This window comes from Aotus nancymaae, unplaced genomic scaffold (genome assembly GCF_030222135.1).
Source record: "Aotus nancymaae isolate 86718 unplaced genomic scaffold, 86718_ANA_hifiasm-v0.15.2.pri h1tg000036l, whole genome shotgun sequence".
Lineage (NCBI taxonomy): Eukaryota > Metazoa > Chordata > Mammalia > Primates > Aotidae > Aotus > Aotus nancymaae.
The window spans coordinates 81247133-81267782 of record NW_026988450.1 but is presented as its reverse complement, the minus strand read 5'-3'; the positions used below and the strand labels follow the sequence as shown (position 1 = coordinate 81267782).

The 20650-nt window shown below is 47.4% G+C and overlaps 1 protein-coding gene and 1 long non-coding RNA gene across 3 annotated transcripts in view; one reads left to right on the top strand and one right to left on the bottom strand.

Annotated features, from left to right (window-relative positions):
• The first annotated feature begins 1272 nt into the window (after positions 1 to 1272).
• Positions 1273 to 3870, top strand: LOC135278056 (uncharacterized). 2 transcript variants are annotated; one of them, XR_010345638.1, is made up of 4 exons: positions 1273 to 1469; positions 1551 to 1755; positions 2929 to 3059; positions 3582 to 3870. It is a non-coding gene; the product is annotated as an uncharacterized LOC135278056 (long non-coding RNA). The 2 variants fall into 2 exon arrangements; XR_010345637.1 differs by having other exon boundaries at positions 1276 to 1469; positions 2946 to 3059.
• Positions 1728 to 20650, bottom strand: part of TG (thyroglobulin) — a 275160-nt gene continuing 256237 nt past the window's right edge. The window contains exons 46-48 of the mRNA XM_064384611.1: positions 4758 to 4892; positions 2940 to 3130; positions 1728 to 1923 (exon numbers count right to left, since the gene is read on the bottom strand). Coding sequence (XP_064240681.1) covers positions 1820 to 1923; positions 2940 to 3130; positions 4758 to 4892 — 430 coding nt within the window. The 3' untranslated portion in view covers positions 1728 to 1819. The remainder of the gene's footprint in view (positions 1924 to 2939; positions 3131 to 4757; positions 4893 to 20650) is intronic.

Here is a 20650-nt window from a genome sequence, read left to right as displayed (position 1 = left end):
TGGGACAGCAATATGTCCTATTCTGGACGATAAGTCATGCCTGGTATAATTGGATCACAGAAGGCCTTTTCATCCCTCATTGCCAGTGATGGTTTAAAAGGGAGCATATGGCCAGTTGTGGTGGCTCGCGCCTGTAATCCTAGCACTTTGGGACAGGAGTTTGAGACCAGCCTGACTCACATAGTGAAACCCTGTTTCTAGTAAAAATACAAAAAAAAAAAATAATTAGTCAAGCATGGTAGTGCATGCTTGTAATTCCAGCTACTTGGGAGGCTGAAGCAGGAGAATCCTTGAACTTGGGAGGCAGAGGTGGTGGTGAACAGAGATCGTGCCATTGCACTGTAGCGTGGGTGATAAGAGTGAAACTCCATCTCAAAAAAAGAAAAAAAGGGAGCACATGACTTAGTTATAGTCAAAAAGATGTAAGGGGAATTCTGCTGAGAACTTCTGGGAGAAAAAGTTTCCTCTGAAAAAAGAAAGAAGCCCTTGTGGGGAAAGCCATTTAGCTCCTTCTCCATTTGTCTCCGGCATTAGATGCTGTTGGGGATTGTGTGTGATGTCTGGAGCTGTGGCAGCCATAATGTGTCAGTGAATTGAAACACTATTCATGTGCTGAAGATGGCAAAGAGGATGACTGGAAAGACTCTGGGTCCTTGATGATATCACTGAGACACTGACCAATCGACCAATCCTGGGACCATCTACCTATTGAGTTTCCTTTAGTTAAGGCCTTTTAGTTCAGTATTTAGGTGCATTCACTGAACCATCCTAACAGAGCCTAAAATGCAGGTTGGAGGCTACTCAGGACTTTCAGTGCCATCGGTAGGTTTTGTAGGACACATAACATGGCCCAAGCCTATAATTTATAATCCATACAGTGCATGGAAACAGAGAAATGGGAAAATCTGAGTTGGACTCTGATCTTTCTCATCTTCACTGTGTGAATATAGGTATAGTGTAAGCCTTTCTGAGCCTCTCCTCCCACATTTGCAAGCTAGGACAATAATCCCAACCTACAAATCATCATTAATTTGTTCTGAACTCAAATAAGATGACAGGTGCAAATGTGTTTTATGGCATGCCATCTAAATGAACAAGACTGTTAACCAGCTCCACTTGCTTTTACTTTGTGTGAAGTGTGTGTCCATGTGTGTGTGAAGGGGGTGGAGAGACAAAGTGTTTACCAGAAGATCTGCCTTACAAGTGTGTCCCTCAGGAGGGCGAACATCGCTTATCTGGGAATCCAGTTTGGGGTAATTCTATCTCCCTGCACCAACTCCCTCTCACATTTAATCAAGTTCCATCAGTTCTACTTCCTCCAGGGCCTGTGACTCTGTTTCCTGCCCCATCTCCAGCCTCACTGTCTTGCTTCAGAGTGCGCTGCTTCTGGCTGGACCACTGCACCCGTTCCAGTCGGTCTTTTACCTCCACTCTGGAACCTTCGTGAGTGAGTCTTTTCCACCACTCAGGTAGGACTGTGCCACCCGGGGCCTGCTCTTGATGGATCCCATTTTTTGTGCCACTTTTTACCCAGCATTCTCTCCTTCTAGGCTACCAAAGTCCTCATTTCCCCAGCATGCAGCACAGGGCCTGGTGCATAACAGAGGCTCATAAACAGTTGTTGAATGGAAAGAGCAGCCTGGGATTCAAACCTTGGAAAGAGGATTAAGTTGCAGTTGGTGTTACCTAAGAATTGCCTTGGATTCACAAATTAGAGTCAGCAATGCTTCACTGCATGCAGATACTTTATTGAAGGTAAGTGGCTATTTTAGAGAAAAACATGCTCATAGCTGGGGTTTCGGGGGCACTCAGGGGCTGGTCACTTGCTGTAGGGTTCCTGGAGACTTAGGTCTTCTTTTAGCCCAGATCCAGTGGTCAACTCCTCCTCTTCACTCTCTGCCAACTGCCCGCCCTTGGCTCCATCTGAAACAGGTGGGCAAGGAGGGTTGGTCCAAACCAGATTAGTACTTCTCCTCTCTGGTCCCTTCCTTTTGGCCCAAAGAGACCCCAGCCTCCAGTGGGTATTTCCTGCTAATGCCCTTTAGAGGGACATTTCCACTGAGGTGCCAGAATCATCCCCTGGCTATAGGGACATGCTAAGGGTATGATGGTACTTGGGTTCACTGTCAGCAGATAGCCACTTGACCCTGGAAACTAAAAATACAGTTGAAAATCTAAACTATGTGCTGGACAAGATCCCTTCCCTGTTTACTGGCCCACTCCCATTTCTCTGCACCTGAAAAACTCCTGGCATTCTAAAATCCACATCCCAGGCATCACCTCTCCTGGGGACCCTTCCCAGAGCCTCCAGGGAGGAGTGTCTTCCTTCCTCTGGGCTCCCACTCGCCGAGGCACAGTTTCCATCATGGCCTCTGGAAAGCTGAAGGGCATCCCTGGGTTGTGTCACTCACACCCATTATTCCAAAGCTTCCCAAGAGCACTGTGTTTACTCTCTATTCCCAGTGCCTTCATTATGATTTATTTTCTCTCCTTAACATCTCTGCAACAAGAAGAGGTAGAAATGCCCACTTTCCCCAGACTAGAATTGCCTCTCCAAGATTTTCCACCTAGCCCTTCAAGGGCTGTGAGGATGAGGTTCCAAACACTCCCTTCTCTTCCTGTACCAGTGTTCTAGACTGGAAGCCTCGATGCTGGTTCATCACTCTAACCCCCACAGACCTTCTCTGCTAGTCACCCCACTGCCCTCTTCCTGTGCCTCTCTTGCTTCTCCTTCTAGCCCTACATCAGGTCAGGAGACCCTTGGCAATGCAGAGCTTCCCAGACCATGAACGCCTCATGGGAAGGGGCTGTGCCATTGGCACTGGTGACCCCTGGCTCCAGTGCACACAGCACAGGTCTCGTGCAGGGAGCACAGCAGATGCTGAGATCAAGACCCAGCCCTCTCCCGTTGGCCCCTGCCAATCCCAGGGCTTTGCTACCTGCAGATGCTTTCAGAGACGAGATGTACTTGGACCAGAAGGAGCAATCGGCGTTCTTCAGGCCCTGTCGATTGGGAAGCAGCGCACTGAACTCCTTGTAGTTCCCTCCACCAGCACCAGGTACAAAGTCAGGCCAGGGGGTTGCAAATTCAGGCACTTTCCGTGAGAACTCATAAGGGTAGTTAGGATTTCTGGGAAAATGAGAAAAGAAACACCCATGAGGGAAACTTGTCTTTTCTTTCATCACCTGAATCACTTCCCACTTGCCCTTGATATCTGAGGGACAATTCAGGTATCTGTAAGTGTCAAGGCTGCATGTGAACCCCCCAGATCTGGCTTCTGGGGTTGTGATCTTGACTACGGCACCGCAAAGCTAGGCCACTTCTGGGAGAGGAAAGGTGTTGAGGTCATGACTGGGTAGCATCACCCAGGGCCTTGTGCTGCCTTTCTTTGTGAATGTTCAGGAGATCACTGTGCTCTTCTCTTTCCCGATATTCTTAGATCTAGACACCCTAACTAGCCTTTGGAATACCCCTATTTGTCCAAGGCCTGGGCAGCAGGGTGAATCTGCAGGCCAGCTGCCTCATAAAGGGGATATGGCACCTGTTCAGATACCAGCTTCTTCCCAAACTTGCTGCCCAGGCCCGTCTTCCAGCATGTCCTGCGTGTAGCCCAAATGCCAGCCCTGCAACCACATGGCGCTTCCCAGACAAGGCGTGTCCTCTCATCACCACTGCATTTGCACGGACCTCCTCTCCTGGAAGTGCCTTGTTCCGCTTTGCTTATCTGAAGATTCTATTCATCCCTAAGGCCCAGCTTAAATGTGACATCCTCAGTGAAATATTTTCTACAACCTGAATTAGAAGAAATGTGTTCTTCTGCTCACTTCCCACAACAAACTGCATAAAGCTTTATTTTCTCCTGCTTTGAATTATGGTTCATTTTTATGTTTTCAGACTATTAGTAGCTGGGAACTGGGCCATGACTTTTGCATCTTTTTAACCTTTCCAGGGAACCTAGCACAGTCTAGGTAATCCATGCACATTAGCCAGCAGCCAGGTGGGAATAATGACTTGGAAGCCAGTCCAGTGGTGTGAATGGCCCGAGCTGGGGCTGGTGCTGAGGAGCCTGGTTCACGGGCCATGGAGTGGGCATTGTGAACTGGGGAGGGGTGGAGTGGAAAAGCCTGTTACCTGATGACGATAACAGGAAAAGGAAAGCGCAGGAACCAATTATGTAGGTGGGGACCGAGAGTATACTTAACCGGACTGGAGTAGAGGCAGGCAGGGAAGAGGAAGAGCCTCAAGGTGAATAAAAGAGGGCCCTGAGCATTTCAACTTGAGCTGGAAACCCAAGGCACCAGGATTCCCCTCTGTGGAGAGAGAGTGGCTCTCCTCCAAGTGGTTTGCCCTCCAGAGGACATCTGACATGTTTGGTTCTCAAAACTGGGCCGAGGTGGGCACCACTGGCATCTGGTGGGCATCTAGAGGCCGGGGGTGCTGTGAAACATCCTACAGTGCACAGAACACAGCCAGGACTTATCCAGCTCCCAATGGCAACAGCACTAAGGTTGAGAAACCCTGACCTAGAGTCACGGAATGCAGCTGGTATAACCAGAGCTTTACTTCATGAAGATTCATGTATGCAAAAGCAGTTTTGGCTAAGAGAGGGCGACCGAGACAGGGAGCCCAGTGGCTGGTGACTGTAATGTCTAGGGAGGAAAGGGTGAGTCCATCGATGTAAACTGGGCCTTTGCGTTCTGCTTGAAGGAAGGGGAGGAAGAGCACAGTAACAGAATCCTGAACAAGGCCCGCTTACCCCGATCTGATGAAGTGGGAGAAGTACTGCATGATTTTCAGCGACAGGCTCTTCTCCTCCAGAGAAAACTGCCCCTCGTAGGCTGGGTAGAAGGGAAGCCCAAAGGCAAACTGAACATCTGCCAGCAACTCCAGGCTGAGAAAACAGAGGAAAAGCAGCAGCAAAAGGTCAAGAAAAAGTCAACTACTCAAAAACGCACACAAACCCAAAACCAATATTTCTTCCAAAACAAAAAGCATACAAACCAAAAACCAACCTTCTTCCAAAACCGAGGCCTTCCCTTCTTTACATCATGTTTAAGGGTCCTGTTCAGTGCTCAGTTTAGTGAAGTTTTGGCTTGGCCTAAATTTAGTCCAGTGGTCCCTTGGGGACACATCGGTGGCATGTCTGTTGGCTGAAGTGAGACCAATGTCTAACACTTCTCTCTCTAGAAATAAATGCCTGTGAGAAACTTCCCAACACAACGAGTTTTTGATCATATTCTAACCACGATACTTATGGTATCACTGGATACTGGTATTCATCTAGTCACTGAAAAAGCAATCATGAAAGTAGCTTGTATTTGAGCCCATTCTCTGCACTAGCTCTTGTGCATATAAAATTCACTCTCACAACTCTTCAAGGATGACATTTATCCATGGAGCCCATCCCAGCACAGTGACTGGCAAATAGGAGTTGTTCAATAAATACATGCTAGTCTGGATTGAATATCTAGGAAGCAGCAGCCAGGTGAGAACGATGACTTAGAGTCAGTCCAGTGGTGTGAATGGCATGAGCTGGAGCTGGTGCTGAGGAGCCTGGTTCATGGGCCATGGAGTGAGCATTGTGAACCGGGGAGCGTGATAGAGGGAAGAGCCGAAAGGATTTCACCACTGCATAGTAAAGAATTTGGCTTTGCCCAAAGAGAGGTCTGGACTTTGCCCTTGGTTTCTGGAAGGTGAGTCATACCTGTTAGGAGTAGGGCAGAGGCTGGCCACACTGGATCGTAGGGTGGACATGGCCTTACCTGACAGTCTTAGGGTGGGGACTGGCCATGCCAGAAAGAACAACCATGTGATTTAGTGTGGGAGCTTTCAGTCACATGGTATCAGACAACCTGTAAACTGAGAGTAATCACATGGCAATTGATCAATCAATCACGCCTATGTAATGGAACTCCAATAAATCTTTGAATACCAATGCTGGGGTGAGCCTCAGTGCAGAGAGTAATGTGTCCTAACTCTACATGGAGGGGACAATGGAGCTTCATACTTAGAACCCTCCTGGGCTCTGTGTCTCTCTTCCATTGGCTGATCTTAATCTGTGTCCTTTCCCTGTAATAAATCATTGTGGTGAGTGTCATAGCTCTTAGTGAATTCTGAGTCCTTCCAGTGAATTATCCAGCCTGAGAGTTGTTTGGGAAATCCCTGCATTTTCAGCTGGTATCAGAGTGGTCTTGTGTGGAGACCATGCCCGCTAACTTTGTCATTGGCCCCATCTTATTGCAAAAGCCAGCCTCTAATTTTACAGACCAGGAAAATTAGGTCTCTAACAGTTTCCTGATTTGCCCAGAGACACAGAATAAGTGAATAGCAGAGTCACATCAAAGCTGAGGTTTCCAGAACACATGATGCTAACAAAAAGCATTAGGGCCTGGGGGCGCTCCCATGCCTGGGACCTGGCTCCTCCACCTTCAAGCTGGGTGACATCTGACAAATTACGTGGCCTCCTTGATTTCCTACTTTCTCATCTGTGAAATGGGTGTGTAACTCCTGTATCAGTCTGTTTCCGCACTGCTATAAAGAAATACCCGAGACTGGGTAATTTATAAAGGAAAGAGGTTTAATTGACTCATAGTAACACATGGCTGGGGAGGCCCCAGGAAACTTACGATCATGGCAGAAGGGGAAGGGGAAGTAAGCACCTTCTTCACAAAGTGGCAGGAGAAAGAAGAGAGCAGGGAAATCACCATTTCTAAAACCATCAGATCTCATGAGAACTCACTCACTATCACTGGAACATCATGGAGAAAACTGCTCTCATGACCAAATCACCTCCCTCTGGGTCCCTGTAATTGTAATTCTGGGGATTACATTTTGAGATGAGATTTGAGTGGGGACACAGGGCCAAGCCATATCAACTCCCTACCTCACAGTGCTGCTGTGAAGATCAAAATAAGATGCTGTTGGAGTAGCTATTTAAAAGGGAAATAAAATGTGGTCCAGTTCTTTCTCACTTCATTGGTTCACCTCCTGATGCAATCAACTGTCTTCAAGCTCCTGGAAGCATCTCTGACCCAGCAGTTCTCATCGCTGCTGGTATAATGGGCAGAGGTAGCCAGCAGACAGATGTCCTGGGAAATGACTAGACTGCAGTGGCTCCCAGATAAAGGCAATTTGTGTGGAGGTGAAATTCTATGAAGTGCAATGATTTGTGGATAGACAGTCTGACTCTGGCTAAGACTCAGAGAGATTCCCTGTGATTATCCAAGAGACTGGGAAAAGGGACCCTCTAGCTCAGGGCTTTGAAGGGGAACACTTCAAGTGAAGAAGGCACCTTCTTGTTGCCCCTGTCCTTCTCAGGTTGGGGACTGTGGTGACAGCAGAGGTTCAGGGGTCCTTCCCTAACTCTGAGGCCTCAGGACTTGAGAGCCAGTATTCCTACTCTGGCCAGAAGACTGGTCACCAGGCATACATGTGACTGGCAGCAGGGTATAGAGAAACAAACATAAACTCATCACTCATATGAGATTCAGCGCTGAAACTTAACAGCTTCTGTAACTTTGGATGCATCCTTTGACTTTTCCATGCATCAGCTTCCTCTTCATAAAATACCAGATAGAATAAGCTATTGCACATGGAAGTCCTATCTAAAAGAAGTGTTTTTCTTTCTTTCTTTTTTTATTTTTTTCTTTTTTGAGACAGAGTCTTGCTCTGTCACCCAGGCTGGAGTACAGTGACACAATCTCGGTTCACTACAACCTCTGCCTCCCAGGTTCAAACGATTCTCCTGCCTCAGCCTCCCAAGTAGTTAGGACTACAGGCACGCTCCACCATGCCCAGCTAATTTTCGTGTTTTTTTAGTAGAGACAAGGTTTCACCATGTTGGCCAGAATGGTCTCTATCTCTTGACCTAGTGATCCACCCATCTTGGCCTCTCAAAGTGCTGGGATTACAGTCATGAACCACTGCACCCGGCCAAAAGAAGTGTTTTTACAAATGCCTGCTATTGTTATGATTAGGCTATCATGTGTCAGTATTGGGCCACTGCACTGGAAGGCATCACAGGAGTATGCAGCCACATAGGACATACAGCATGACTAGGAAGAGGAGAATAACAGTCACCAAGTGCGGCATCTCTTTACAATTTTCTCAAGTACCCAGGGCCTTCTTAAAGAAGGAAGAAGCTTTCCTATTGATTGAGAGGGGAGCAGGAAGTAGTGAGTGTCATTGAGATTTGTAGGATCCTGGGACCCAAAGAGCTAAGTCCCTTGTGCAATGTCAGAAGTAACTGTGAGGAGCTCAGGAAAGAGCCTCAGATTCTGTGGTGGCCAAGGTGGCCTGTTTGGCAGCCAGCTCTATCCAACTTCTGCTTACAGCCCCCAATTCCAGAGCACCTGTGCTGTGCCAGGCACTGTGGTAGATCTTTGGCAGCTGTGATTACCAACAATCAAGGGCTGCTGGAGAAGTGAATGTTACCATTCACATACTTTCCAGGTGACAGCCGAAGGCTCAGACAGAGAAAGGGACAGGCCCGAGATACTGGAGAGCCAGAGCTCAAACCTGCATCTCCCAGGCCCCGAACCCCCGGCTCTGTGTAGTCTACCTGTGCACCGGGGACTGAGGACCCCTTAAAAGTGTTTGCGATGTAAGTTATTAGGAAAAGGATGATCACAAAACAAAAAACACCAGGCAGAGAGAGGCTGTCATTACAGTGACAATGAAAATAAATCTCTCACATAAACCCAAAGTTGGTAGTTTACAAATGTTTTTCACCCTTGCTATCTCACCCACCCTGTGAATAGGTATCACTCCTTTCAACCCTGGAGGAAACTTGGGCTCAAAGAGGCCATTTTCTTACCGAGGCCCCGTAACTGTTTAGTGGTGATGCCAGGACTGAAGCCTCGGTCTGCAGATTTCGTGGTCTGCAGTCCCCTTGTCTTGCACGGGTGTTCTCGCGGCCTCATTGTCCTCTTGCTGAAGCTGTCTTGTTTCTCAATCATCACACTCCCTCTGCGGTGGCCACAGAGCAGTCAGGAGGCCCAGGGTTAACAGGGCCCCTTCCTTTTTCTTCCTCCAGTGATGTCTGGCCGACTTTCTCCTCGCTGGGGCTTAGTCCTCCTCCTCACAATGCTATGGAAGGTGAAACTCCTGCTTCTCAGGAGGCCCTTCTGGAAAACTGGCTGTGTTAGTTCTCCATTGCTTGCCTAAGAAATTACCACAAACTCAGTGGCTTAAACAACACAAATGACTCTCTGACAGTGTCTGGAGTTCAGAAATCCAGGATGGCTGTTAGTGGACTAAAATCAAAGGGTGCGTGGGCTGCGTTCCTTCTGAAAGCTCTGGGGAGAATTCTTCTCTTGACCATTCAGGTTTGTGGCAGAATTCAGTTCCTTGAGGTAGAGGACCCAGGTCCCCGTTTTCTTGCTGGCTACAAACTGAGGGACTTTCCCAGTGACTAGAGGCTGCTGATCAGAACCTTCCTTCATCCTCAGAGTGGCCACGTCCTTCTCATGCTGCATCTCTTTGGAGCACTCCCCTGCTTAGGTGACTAAATCAAGCCTACCAGGATAACCTCCCATCTCAAGGTCTTGAACCTTAATCACACCTGCTAAGTTTCTTTGCCATGGAAGGTAACATATTCACAGGTTTCAGTGTGTAGGACTTGGACATTTTGGGGGGCATAACTGCTACCACAACAGCCTGGTCTGCTGTTTCCTCCAGAGAAAGCTGCATTCCAAATGTTCTAGTGAACAGAAATAAACTTGCAAGGCCAGAGTGCTCTGTGGAAACCCAATCGTCACTGACGATTGTGCAATCTTGAACAAGCTGTCTAATGTCTCTGGGCTTTGGTGTCCTCCTCTGAAAAATGGTGACAAAATTATGCTTATCTCAGACACTGAACGAGATTTACTAATAAAATATTTTTAATCTCTCTGACCCAGTTTCTGGCTCATATACCTATTTCCTTTCTGATTACCTAAGAGAGACATCTGGAAGCTTAAGAGTGGGGGTTCTCAACTCACGGGGAGTTGGGGAGGTCCCATTGTAGGGTTTTGGAGATCCACAAGGTCCCTAAAATTACATGTAAAATGCTGTGAAGTGTACAGGTGCGTCTTTCCTGAGAGACGTTTCATATCCTCCATCACATTCTCAAGAAAGTCATGTGCTGATAAATGTTTAATAATCAGCTGGGCATGGTGGCTCATGGCTATAATCCCAGGACTTTGGGAGGCCAAGGCTGGTGGATCGCTTGAGCTCAGGAATTCAAGACCAGCCTGGGAAACATGGCAAGACCCCATCGCTACAAAAAATACAAAAATTAGCTGGGCGTGATGCTGTGTGCCTATAGTCCCAGCTACTTGGGAGGCTGAGGCAGGAGGATCACTTGAGCCCAAGAGGTCAAGGCTGCAGTGAGCCATGATTGCACCTCTGCACTCCAGCCTGGGTGACAAAGTGATACCTTGTCTCAAAAAGAGAAAAAAGTTTAATCATCGACTCTCTGGGGAAAAGGAAATCCTATTTGTAGTATTTGCCAGTTTTTACAGTGTAAATACTCCCGCCTTAGCCAATTTCAAAGTGACATCATTGAGCATGGCGCTGGGAAGCAATGTATACTGCTGGCTTTTGTGAACATACGTGAGCCAGCTCAAGGCCACCACTCTCTGTCACCTTGGAAAGGCCACAGAACACTGCTTTGGGGGAAAGGCCTGGCATTCCAGCCCATCCCATCTGTTTAATTTGAGAGCCTGTTGTGTATGAGGATTTCTGCTTTGTTTTTTCCTTAGCAGAGCTGATCTCTATCGGGATGCAGGAGTTATTTTGAGCAGTTTAAGGGACATCTGGAGGAGGCACAAACAGTGGAGCCTCTGAAGAGGGGATCTGGGATTAGAGGACTAAGCCCTTAGCGAATCTGGGGACTGGCTGAGGGTTCCAGGACCCTCTGGAGGAAGAAAAGGGGATTTGGATGCAGCAGCAGAAGGGGACCCGGAAGAACACGCCAGGGTCTGACAAGGTAAAGAGAGACTCAACTGAGTGCCCCGGCTCGCAGACGGGGCAGGCAGTTCATGTGTGCTGATGTGGCTTCTTTGCTCTGTGCTGTTCTGATCACTGATAAATCAGAGGCCCAAACCCATGGTGGCTGTGTCAGTACACGATCAGGCTGGCTGCATTTAGCTTTAACTCGTCATCTGCTGTTTTTGGTAATCACACTGCAGCGGAACTTGCCGCTCACCTGACAGCTGCTCACCCTATGTCCAGACCAGAGCTGAACCTTCTCCTTCTCGCAGGGAGAGGCAGACGTGGGGCCCGGGAAAGCTATGTGCCCAAGCTGGGCAAGCTGAGTTCGAGTCCTACTTCCACCGCTGAGCCTCTGAGCCTTGGTTTTCCTGTCAGTAAAATGGGTCTGATTATCCCCGTTCAGCCACCCGTCTGGTATCAGTGGATGCTCATAGATCGAGTGGGTGTAAATTCCTTTAAAAACTGTAAGTTGCCATCCCAGGAAGAGTTAAGGTTGTTATATTGATAAAGTTACATTCAACCAGACTGTGCAAAGAACTGACCGGCCATGGAGCTCTGCGGATGACTCTGTGTGTGTGTGTGTGTGTGTGTGTGCGCGCGCGCGCGCGCGCGCGCGCGCGTGCGCACACGCACACGCAGTGTCTCCAAAGAGATGTACCTGACACTGCACTCAGCTGGGGAGGTGGGCTGAGCCTGGGTTCCCCTTATAATGAAGTGAGGGTGTGAGGGGGATCTTTCTTGACAGAAATAAGACACTGTTTTGCATGGCAGAAGCTGTGCTGCTGATAATGCTGTGAAGGGGCTTGTGCTGGAGAAAAGGCCCATTGCTTTCCAGCCCATCTGAATGGACTGATTTGAGAGCCTGTGCTTGCAGGGATTTCAGGCCCTGCTGTTCTGTTCTGTCTGCAGGAAGTCTGTCGACCTCATCCTCATAAAATACACTCCCTTTCTTATCCTCAGCCAGCATTTCTTGATAGCTTTCTCCAAAGGAAATTAGGGAACAGGGAGGAATGAAAGTCCCTTTGCTTCCCAGGCTTTTTTTTTTCTATGAGAAGCGGTGGAAGTGTTAAATAACTTATGATTAGAAGCTTATAAATATGCCTCTTGTTGGGCAAATCTGATATGCAAAAGTTCAGATTCTGCCTATGAATTAGTCAAGAAGTAATTATTTGCTTTACAAATGGCTTGCGTTTTACAAGAGAATTTGCTATGTAACCCTTTAAAAATAAGCTCCCTAATGCACCCTAAATAGTGCATCCTACCCCCAGCCCCAAAGGAGGTATCTGTAATAGTTCCCTAACTTTCTAAAGCTCAGCAGAGCTGTATGATTTATTGTTTCACAGTAGAGTTGAAGTTTTCAACTAACCTGCTAGATTAACCTGAAAATTTTATTCTCTCTATAAAGTATGATAACTGTTGCCCAGAAAAAAATGAACTTTCCAAGCCCCAAACTTTCATTCTGTGTTGTGTGCTTACCAAGACCCAACTGTCCAAGTCACTGTGATTTTATATTTAATTGAATTTATTGAATGCCATGCAGATACTGCACTTTCATGGACCCCAGACTGTAAATCATAAATCATGTACTATGTTTATGGTTTTGCAAGAAGTTTAAAGGCAGAACTCCAAACAGCATTTTCCAGCTTAACCCTCTGACCCTGCACCAAAAGAATGGCCAGGGAATGCAGATTTACATGTTTAAAGTGATAATAAAATGTTTAAGGCATTACACCTACCTTATTCATTTTTCACAAATTCTCTTTTTCATTGAGTTTTCTGACTAACTGACCACCACATTGGATAACAAGGTTGATATTCTACACTCTATTATTTTTTAAAAAGACACTTGATGTTTCAGTGAGTCATTCTGGATATGACTGAAAGGACCACTGTTCATTACATACATTTTCTTAAAAATCTGCAATGCCTTCTCAACACACTCAGATAAAATACTATCTCTCCACTAGCCACAGCTTACAAACTCCTATGTGAACTACAAGACCCATTTTTCCCCATGCACCTTCAACCACTTTCCTCCTCCTCAACAGACTCCAATTCAAGTGCCGCAATTCAAGGGTCATAGCTCACACTCAGCCTCATGATGAATTTCTATTCATCATGATGGAAACTGCGAACTCCAAAGCTGGCCCAGACCCCAGGCGTCTTAAGATGAGAGGATTTCACATCTCCGAAGTGGCTACAGCTCCTCATGCAATGTCTGGCACCAGAAACCCCTTCGGTTGTGGTTGCTTTCTTCCTAGGATCTGTTGATCTCCCATTTGGATCCTTCCAGCATAATACACGAAGCAGCATTGGTAATGCTCCAGCTCCCTGGCCTTCTTCTTTATCCTCAAATACGCCAAGCCCTTTCCCACCGTAGGGCCTTGGCCTTTGATGATCCTCTTTTGGGATTTCTCACTTCCGCGTGAGGATCACACACCTTCTTATTTCTCAGTTCTCAGCTCCAATGTCACCTTTACAGAAAGTTCTTTTCTTACTACTGACCATGGCACCCTAGTGGACCTCCATCCTAGTGCTGTTATCTGAACACATGCTGCATATTGATGTGTGTATTGTCTATTTTTTTTTCACTCTTGTTGCCCAGGCTGAAGTGCAATGGAGCGATCTAGGTTCACTGCAACCTCCGTCTCTGTGGTTCAAGGGATTCTCTTGCCTCAGCCTCATGAGTAGCTGGAATTACAAACAGGTACCACCACGCCCAGCCAATTTTGTACCTTTAGCAGAGACAGGGTTTCTCCATGTTGGTCAGGCTGATCTGGAACTCCGTGACCTCAGGTGATCTGCCCGCCTCAGCCTCCCAAAGAGCTGGGATTACAGGCATGAGCCCTGCACCCGGCCATCTGTTCTTTACACACTATTCCTAGATATCCATCAGCCTCACCTGCAACTATGGTCTTAGTCCCAAGAAGGCAGCTCTTCTCTGCCTTGAAGGTCTCTTATCTCTAGGACCTGGAGAGGGATCTGCAGCGTTGAAGGCATTAGGTAAATATCTGTCAAATCAACGTTGAAGCAGATACATAGTGCAAACCCTATTATGTCAAGGAGTTGGGGTGAGCGGTTTCAGAAAGTGATTTATTTTCATCTACACTGGGAAATAATTCCACAGGATGTAGCCAGGCTGATGGATCCAGTTCAATAATCTATCCACTTAATATTTTCTTTGGTGTGTTAATTCCAACAAACTTGCCAAGACAGTCAACTAAAAAGATAATATTTTGAACCTGGAATGTTTTAACAGGCCTTTAGCCTCTGGAATGCACAGTAATGTCTAGAATGCAAATGGAGTGGTATATAAAATGCCTTGAGTCTAGAATTTACAGCTTTGTTTTCCAGGGCTGAGACAACTTATAAAGGAGGAACATTATTGCTTCCTTAGTCATTTTGAATGTTTTGTTTTGTTTTGTTTTTTTCTCTCACAGAGCCTTAGTTTTACTAAAAGAAAAATAACCCCATCTACACTGAAGATAACCCTACCCTAACACTGAAAAAATAACCCTACCCTAACACTGAACATCTGCAATGAGCCAGATGTTTAATAGACATTATCTTGAATATCCATACTGTAAAGTAGATATAGCTATACCTCTTTTATAGGTGAGGAAATTGAGGTAAAGGGGTTTGTTTAAATGCAAACAGCTCATAAATGGTAGATATGGGATTAAAACTCTAGCGGATTTACTCTCAAAGGATGTGCTGTTTCACTATACTGGGCTGCCTCTGCCCAGATGAAGGACCAGCCCAACGTCCTCCATGGAGCCTGAGTAGATGGTTAATCCCAAGAGCCATACCCCAGCCCCCACTCCTCCATTCAAAGAAAAGTCAAAGGTGGTCTTGTTGAAACGTCTTCTACACCACTGAGATTGAGGAATGACATCCCAGCACCCTGGAGGCCAAGACCTTCAGAAGAAAGACCCAGACGCAGCACACTATTCAAGTGCCCTAGCACACCCTCAGCCTCATGATGAATTGCCATAGAAACCATGAACTCCACAGCTGGCCCAGCCCCCAGGCATCTTAAAATGAGAGGCTTCCATGTCCACTCTGAAGTGGCTACAGCTCCTCAGGCAACGTCTGGTACCAGAAACCACTCCAGTTGTGGTTGCTTTCTTCCAAGGACCTGTTGAGCTCCAATTTAGATCCTTCCAGCATAATACAAGAAGCAGCATTAGTAATGCTCACCAAATAAGTATTCACTCTCTGCCAGGCAGTTGGGCCCAGAAGCGAGGCTGTCCATGTGTCTTCTTTAATCCTGACATACTTCATAGTAAGCATAAGTACTGTCAGCTCCACTGTCCAGATGAGGAAACCAAGGCTTAAAGAGGCATACAGAAAGTGGCAGAGCCCTCAAAAGACAGGGGACAGCAGAGAACAAACCAGTGTCCTCTACCACACTTGCGGGGCCCAGAGCACAGACCAAGGCTGGGGGTGGGGTCCCCAAACCGGGCCAGAGGGTCTGAGTCCTATGCTCATGAGCAGCAGAGGAAACAGATGGGGCTCCTCCTGGGAATGATACCTACACCTTCAAAGGCCAGTATGTCCTTTGAAAGGGGCTGTTTAGAGAGGAGGACATCACTGGCGAGTCAAAGAGATACAAATGCTGGAGATGGGCAGGGAGGGAAGGGTCCTAGCAGAATATACAGGTGGTGCCTTGAGAGGTACCTGGGCAAGTGACAGGAGGCATTAGAGAGAATATCTAGGGCCTCAGACCTGGGAGAAGGCAGCTGGCCAGGGCCCCTCTGTGTGTGAACCTGGAGGCCTGTTGGCCTTCTAGGTCAGCTATATGACATAGAAGGACTGAAGCCACCCCTCTGGTTCTGTGGCACTCTATCTGCTTGCAGAGGTTCCATGGGGCCACGGAGAGCATCCTGGTGGGGGGACAGCCTGCACTGATCCAGGGCCAGTGTCTGTGAGAGGGGTTGCTACCTTCTTTCTGGTGCTGTTAGTAATAACTTCAGTTCTAATAGATCCCAGAAGTGGTTCTCAGTCAGCAAGGATTGTGTCCCAGGGAACATCTGACAATGTCTGGAGGCATTTGTGGTTGGCACAGCCTAGGGGGACTGGAGCTGCTGGCATCAGGTGGGCAGAAACCAGGGGTGCTGCTAAACATCCTTCAATCACAGCACAGCCTCCCACAGCAAACAGTCATATGGCCCTGAACGTCAACAGTACCGACATGGAGAAGCCCTGGATTACAGGCCTCACTGAAATTCCACTTCCTAAATCAGAAGGCTCCAGAGACAGACCACGGGAGAAACTGGCTCGACGTTTCCCCAGTGAGCAGAGATGAACGGGAGAAAGCTGGTGAGTTTTTTTCTCTCATCGGTAGTCTTGGAAATCAAAGCTGCCAGGTAGTGCACACACGGACACACACACATGCATATGCTCACACGCAGACACATTCAGACACACAACCCAGATCCAGCTCTGGGCTAAACACCGTGCAGGCACTGTCCCCCAAACCCTCCTACTGCCCTGTGGAACAGGGTCTGTTACTCTCTCCAGATATAGGTGAGGCTACATGGAGGTTCAGAGACGTTATGTGACTTGCCCAAGGCCACACAGCTAGGAAGTGGACTTGGCCATTGTAGGCACTCAATAGGATTTAGGGTGAAGTGGGTGCAATTGAAAGAAAACTGGAGAGAGGGCAGGGAACAGGGTATGGGCCCAGACTGCCTCTTACTGGCTTGGGGAAGAGGAAACGATCCATTCACATCCCTGGGCTTTTGTTTCTTTACATGTAAAATGAGGGAGCTAGACGGTTTCATCTTCTATATTCTATGATTCTTTGAATCTGAATCTTAAACTGGCACCTTCTTCTCACACTAGAGATTTTGATTTCCCTGTCTCCTCTCCATCTGTTATGCCTATTCTTTCCCCACAGAAGTTTGCCCTCAATTTCAAGAATGAAAATATCATCTGTAATCCAGGTGCACAGTAAGAAAACCACACTATTCTGTGATCAGTTTACAATAGTCTATAAGAAGGCAATAATTCATTGTATTTTTTTCACTAGCTGTTGCCAGGAAAGCTAATCTAGGCTAACAGAAATGGAGGTACGAGACAGATGGCAGAAAATGTAACACACGTATATTTTAAGTCTGTAGATTTGAGCCAGAAATAAAATGAGAGATGTGACAGCTCCAGGGCAGAGAGAGAAAGAGAGATGTCTTTTTGGGACAATTAGATAAACTTGCCAAAAATCAAATGAGTTAGTTTCTGTGAGTCATTCATTGATTCAATTATCTACTACATAGATGGCACCATATGTGATGGTGACGGCGAGAGAAGATATCCACACAGGGAGTTGACAAGAATACATTCTGATGGCCAAGAAGAGCAGAACACTTTTAGCACTGTTTGCCTGTCTCCGTTTTATGTAAAATTAATGGTCGGCACAACCTTTGAGATGGGTCCTATTATTATACCCATTTGCCAGATGAAAAAACTGAGTCACCAAAAAGGTTACATGACTTGTTTTAGGTCACTGAGCTGATAAGACTCAAGGATACGGTTTTTGCCAAAATAGTAGATGCCAGCATCTCTGCTTTTGACCAGGGCATTATTTTGCCTCTGTAAGAGTACCAATACCACTACTGTAAAATGTTTCAGGGATAAACGATGCCTTAAAGGTGACTGGGTCCAGTAGTTTCTCATACTTTCTAAATTGAAAAAACCCTCAAAGTTTAGTCTGTAACACAGGGAGAAAGGGGCTGGGAGGCTCAGACCCGCCCCCTTCCTCATAGAGGCTCAGGTTCCAGGCTCCATAGAACCCAGTGAAGAATCAATGCTTCAGACCTCTCCTGCCTCCCTACTCCCACTTCACAGGTGGCGACACTGAGCCCGTAGAGCCTAAAAACGGAAGTAGAAAGGACTCATTCTCCACCATCTATCCTTCAGCATGATTTCCTGAGCACCTACTAAGTGCTCATCTGTGCCAGGAGGGTCACTGGGCTCTGAGGTGTGGAGAGTCATGAAGCCTTGGGAGGCAGTCGCGAGGGTCTCTGTGTGAACATGGCTTGTTTTCATGGGAGGTCCCCTGGGTCACTGCAGTGGAACCCTGTCTGTAGGGACATGAGGATACTACTCAGCAACAGAGAAACTCACACTGGTCGTGGGAGCCTGAGGTCGTGATTCCATTTAGTTAGGATTGCTCCTCTGAGGACCACCCCGATCCCAGGTCCAAAACAGACCACTTTGGGCCACTGCCACTCAAGAAACTGTTTGGCAGTATTCAGTTATTTTAGAGAGAAAGGTGGTGTTATGGGTTGAACTGTGTCTCCCTCAAAAAGATATGTTGGGGTCCTTACCCCAAGTACCCCAGAATGGGACCTTATTTAGAGATGGGTCTTTATAGAGGTCATCAAGTAAAACTGAAGTCGTTAGCGTAGGCCCTAACCAATACAGCTGGTGTCGTCATAAAAGGGGGAACTTGGATCCAGAAGCTGACATGCATACAGGAAGATGATGTGAAGAAATACTGGAAGAAGAAGACAGACAGCTATGAGCCGAGAATCGCCTTAGGCCACCGGGAACTGAGAGAGAGGGCTGAACACATCCTTTCCTGGCACCTGCGGAGGAAGCACGGTCCTGCTGACACCTTGACTTCATCCTTCTGGCTTCCAGAACTTGAGACAACACATTTCTGTTGCTTTAAGCCACCCAGTTTTGGGGCACTTTTTTACAGTAGCCTATGAAAGTCATCCAGGTAGGGCCCAAGCACTATTGATTCTGACGGCAGTGATGGGAATGCTTTCGTTTTGTTTTGCTTTGACTGTTTTCACCCTCATGTAGAAGACTCATTTCTTATTTTCTGCCACCATAAATTCTGGGGTCCAGTGGTATGTGCATATTTGTAAGGCTTTTAATGAACTGCTGTGGGAGGGTTACACCTTTCGCTGTAATCTCTGCCTTACAAGTGAGAGAGGCAGAGAACCAGACAAAAAAGCCATGCATTGAGGGTGAATTCTGGAGAGCCCTGGCATGAGAAGGACACTGCCACGGCTGATTCTAGGAACTTTTTCCCATGCTGGGCCTCCCTGGCCACGGGTGGCCACAGACCACTGGATTAGGCCGGTGCCCTCATCTCCACCCAAACCACAGGGCTCTCGTCATCATTCCTTCTCTCCCGCAATGCCTCCTTCCCAGAACCCTGGCCTGCCATTTATTTTTCTTCTTACAACCTGGAGGCATTGTTTGAATCTCTAGGTGAGGTTGCAATTCTAGTTCTAAGCAGAGAGACTGGGTGTTGGAGCGGAAAGGGTTCTGAAGCTCAGAGAAGCCCCCGTTAGGTTGCTGCTCTCTATCCAACAAGCTGCTTGTTCTTGAGGGAATCATGTTGCACTCTTTGAACCTCAGGCTCTGCTATGCTCTGAATGTTTATGACCCTCCAGAATTCATAGGCTGAAACGGAATCCCCAGTGTGTTAGTATTAAGAGATAGGGCCTTTGGGGCTGTGCGCAGTGGCTCACGCCTGTAATCCCAGCACTTTGGGAGGCCAAGGCGGGCAGATTGCCTGAGCTCAGGAGTTCGAGAACAGCCTGGGCAACACAGTGAAACCCTGTCTCTACTAAAATACAAAAAATTAGCTGGGCATGGCAGCATGTGCTGGTAGTCCCAGCTACTTGGGAGGCTGAGGCAGCAGAATTGCAAAACCCAGGAGGTGGAGGGTACAGTGAGCCGAGATCATGCCCCTGCACTCCAGCCGGGCGACAGAGCAAGACTCCATCTCAACAAAAACAAAAAGAGTGGGAAGTAACGAGGTCATGAGGGCGGAGCCTTATGCATGGGGTTAGTGCTCTCATAAAAGAGGCCTTAGGGAGCATGTTTGCCCCTTTTGCCAGGAGACAACGCAGAAAGAAGGTGCCATCTGTGATGCAGACAGCATGCATCCCACTAGACACCAAATCTTCCCATGCCTTGCTCTTGGACTTCCAGCCTCCAGAGCTGTGAGCCATAAGTTTATACTGTTTATAAATTATCCAGGCTAGGGTACATTTACTATGGCAGTCTGAATAAACTAAGACACACTTCATATCTGTAAAATGGAGGTAACCATTTCAACCCTGCAGAGCTCACGAAGATTCTGGACATTTCTTGTAGAGTGCTATAAAAACAGAATAGTCTGTTTGGGGACAGCGGGTGAATGATGGATGCTTCGGGGAAACGAGAACTCCTCGGGGACTGTATTAGTTTCCTGCAGCTGCTGTAACAAATCACCAGCAACTTAATGGTTTAAAACCATCCAAACTTTTTTCTCTCATCGTTCTGAAGGCCAGAAGCCCAAAACTGGTTTAACTGAGCCAAAACCAAGGTGTCAGCAGGGCCACACTCCCTCCCCGTGCTCTCCCAGTTTCTGGTTGCTGCTGGCATTCCTTCCCTGTGCCCACATCACTCGAGTCTTTGCCTCTGAAGTCACATTGCCTTCTCTCTTCTGCAGACAGGGCATCGCCCTCTGGCTCTCCCCTCTAAGGATGCTTGTGATCGCGTTCAGGGTAATCCAGGATTATCTTCCCACAGCAAGTTCCTCCACTAAATCACAACTGCCCAGGTTCTTTTTCCTTATAAGATAACAGTTCCAGGTTCCAGGGATTGGGGCCTGGTATCTTTAGGTGGCCACTATTCAGCTAAGGTATTTTACTATGTCGTCCCAAATAC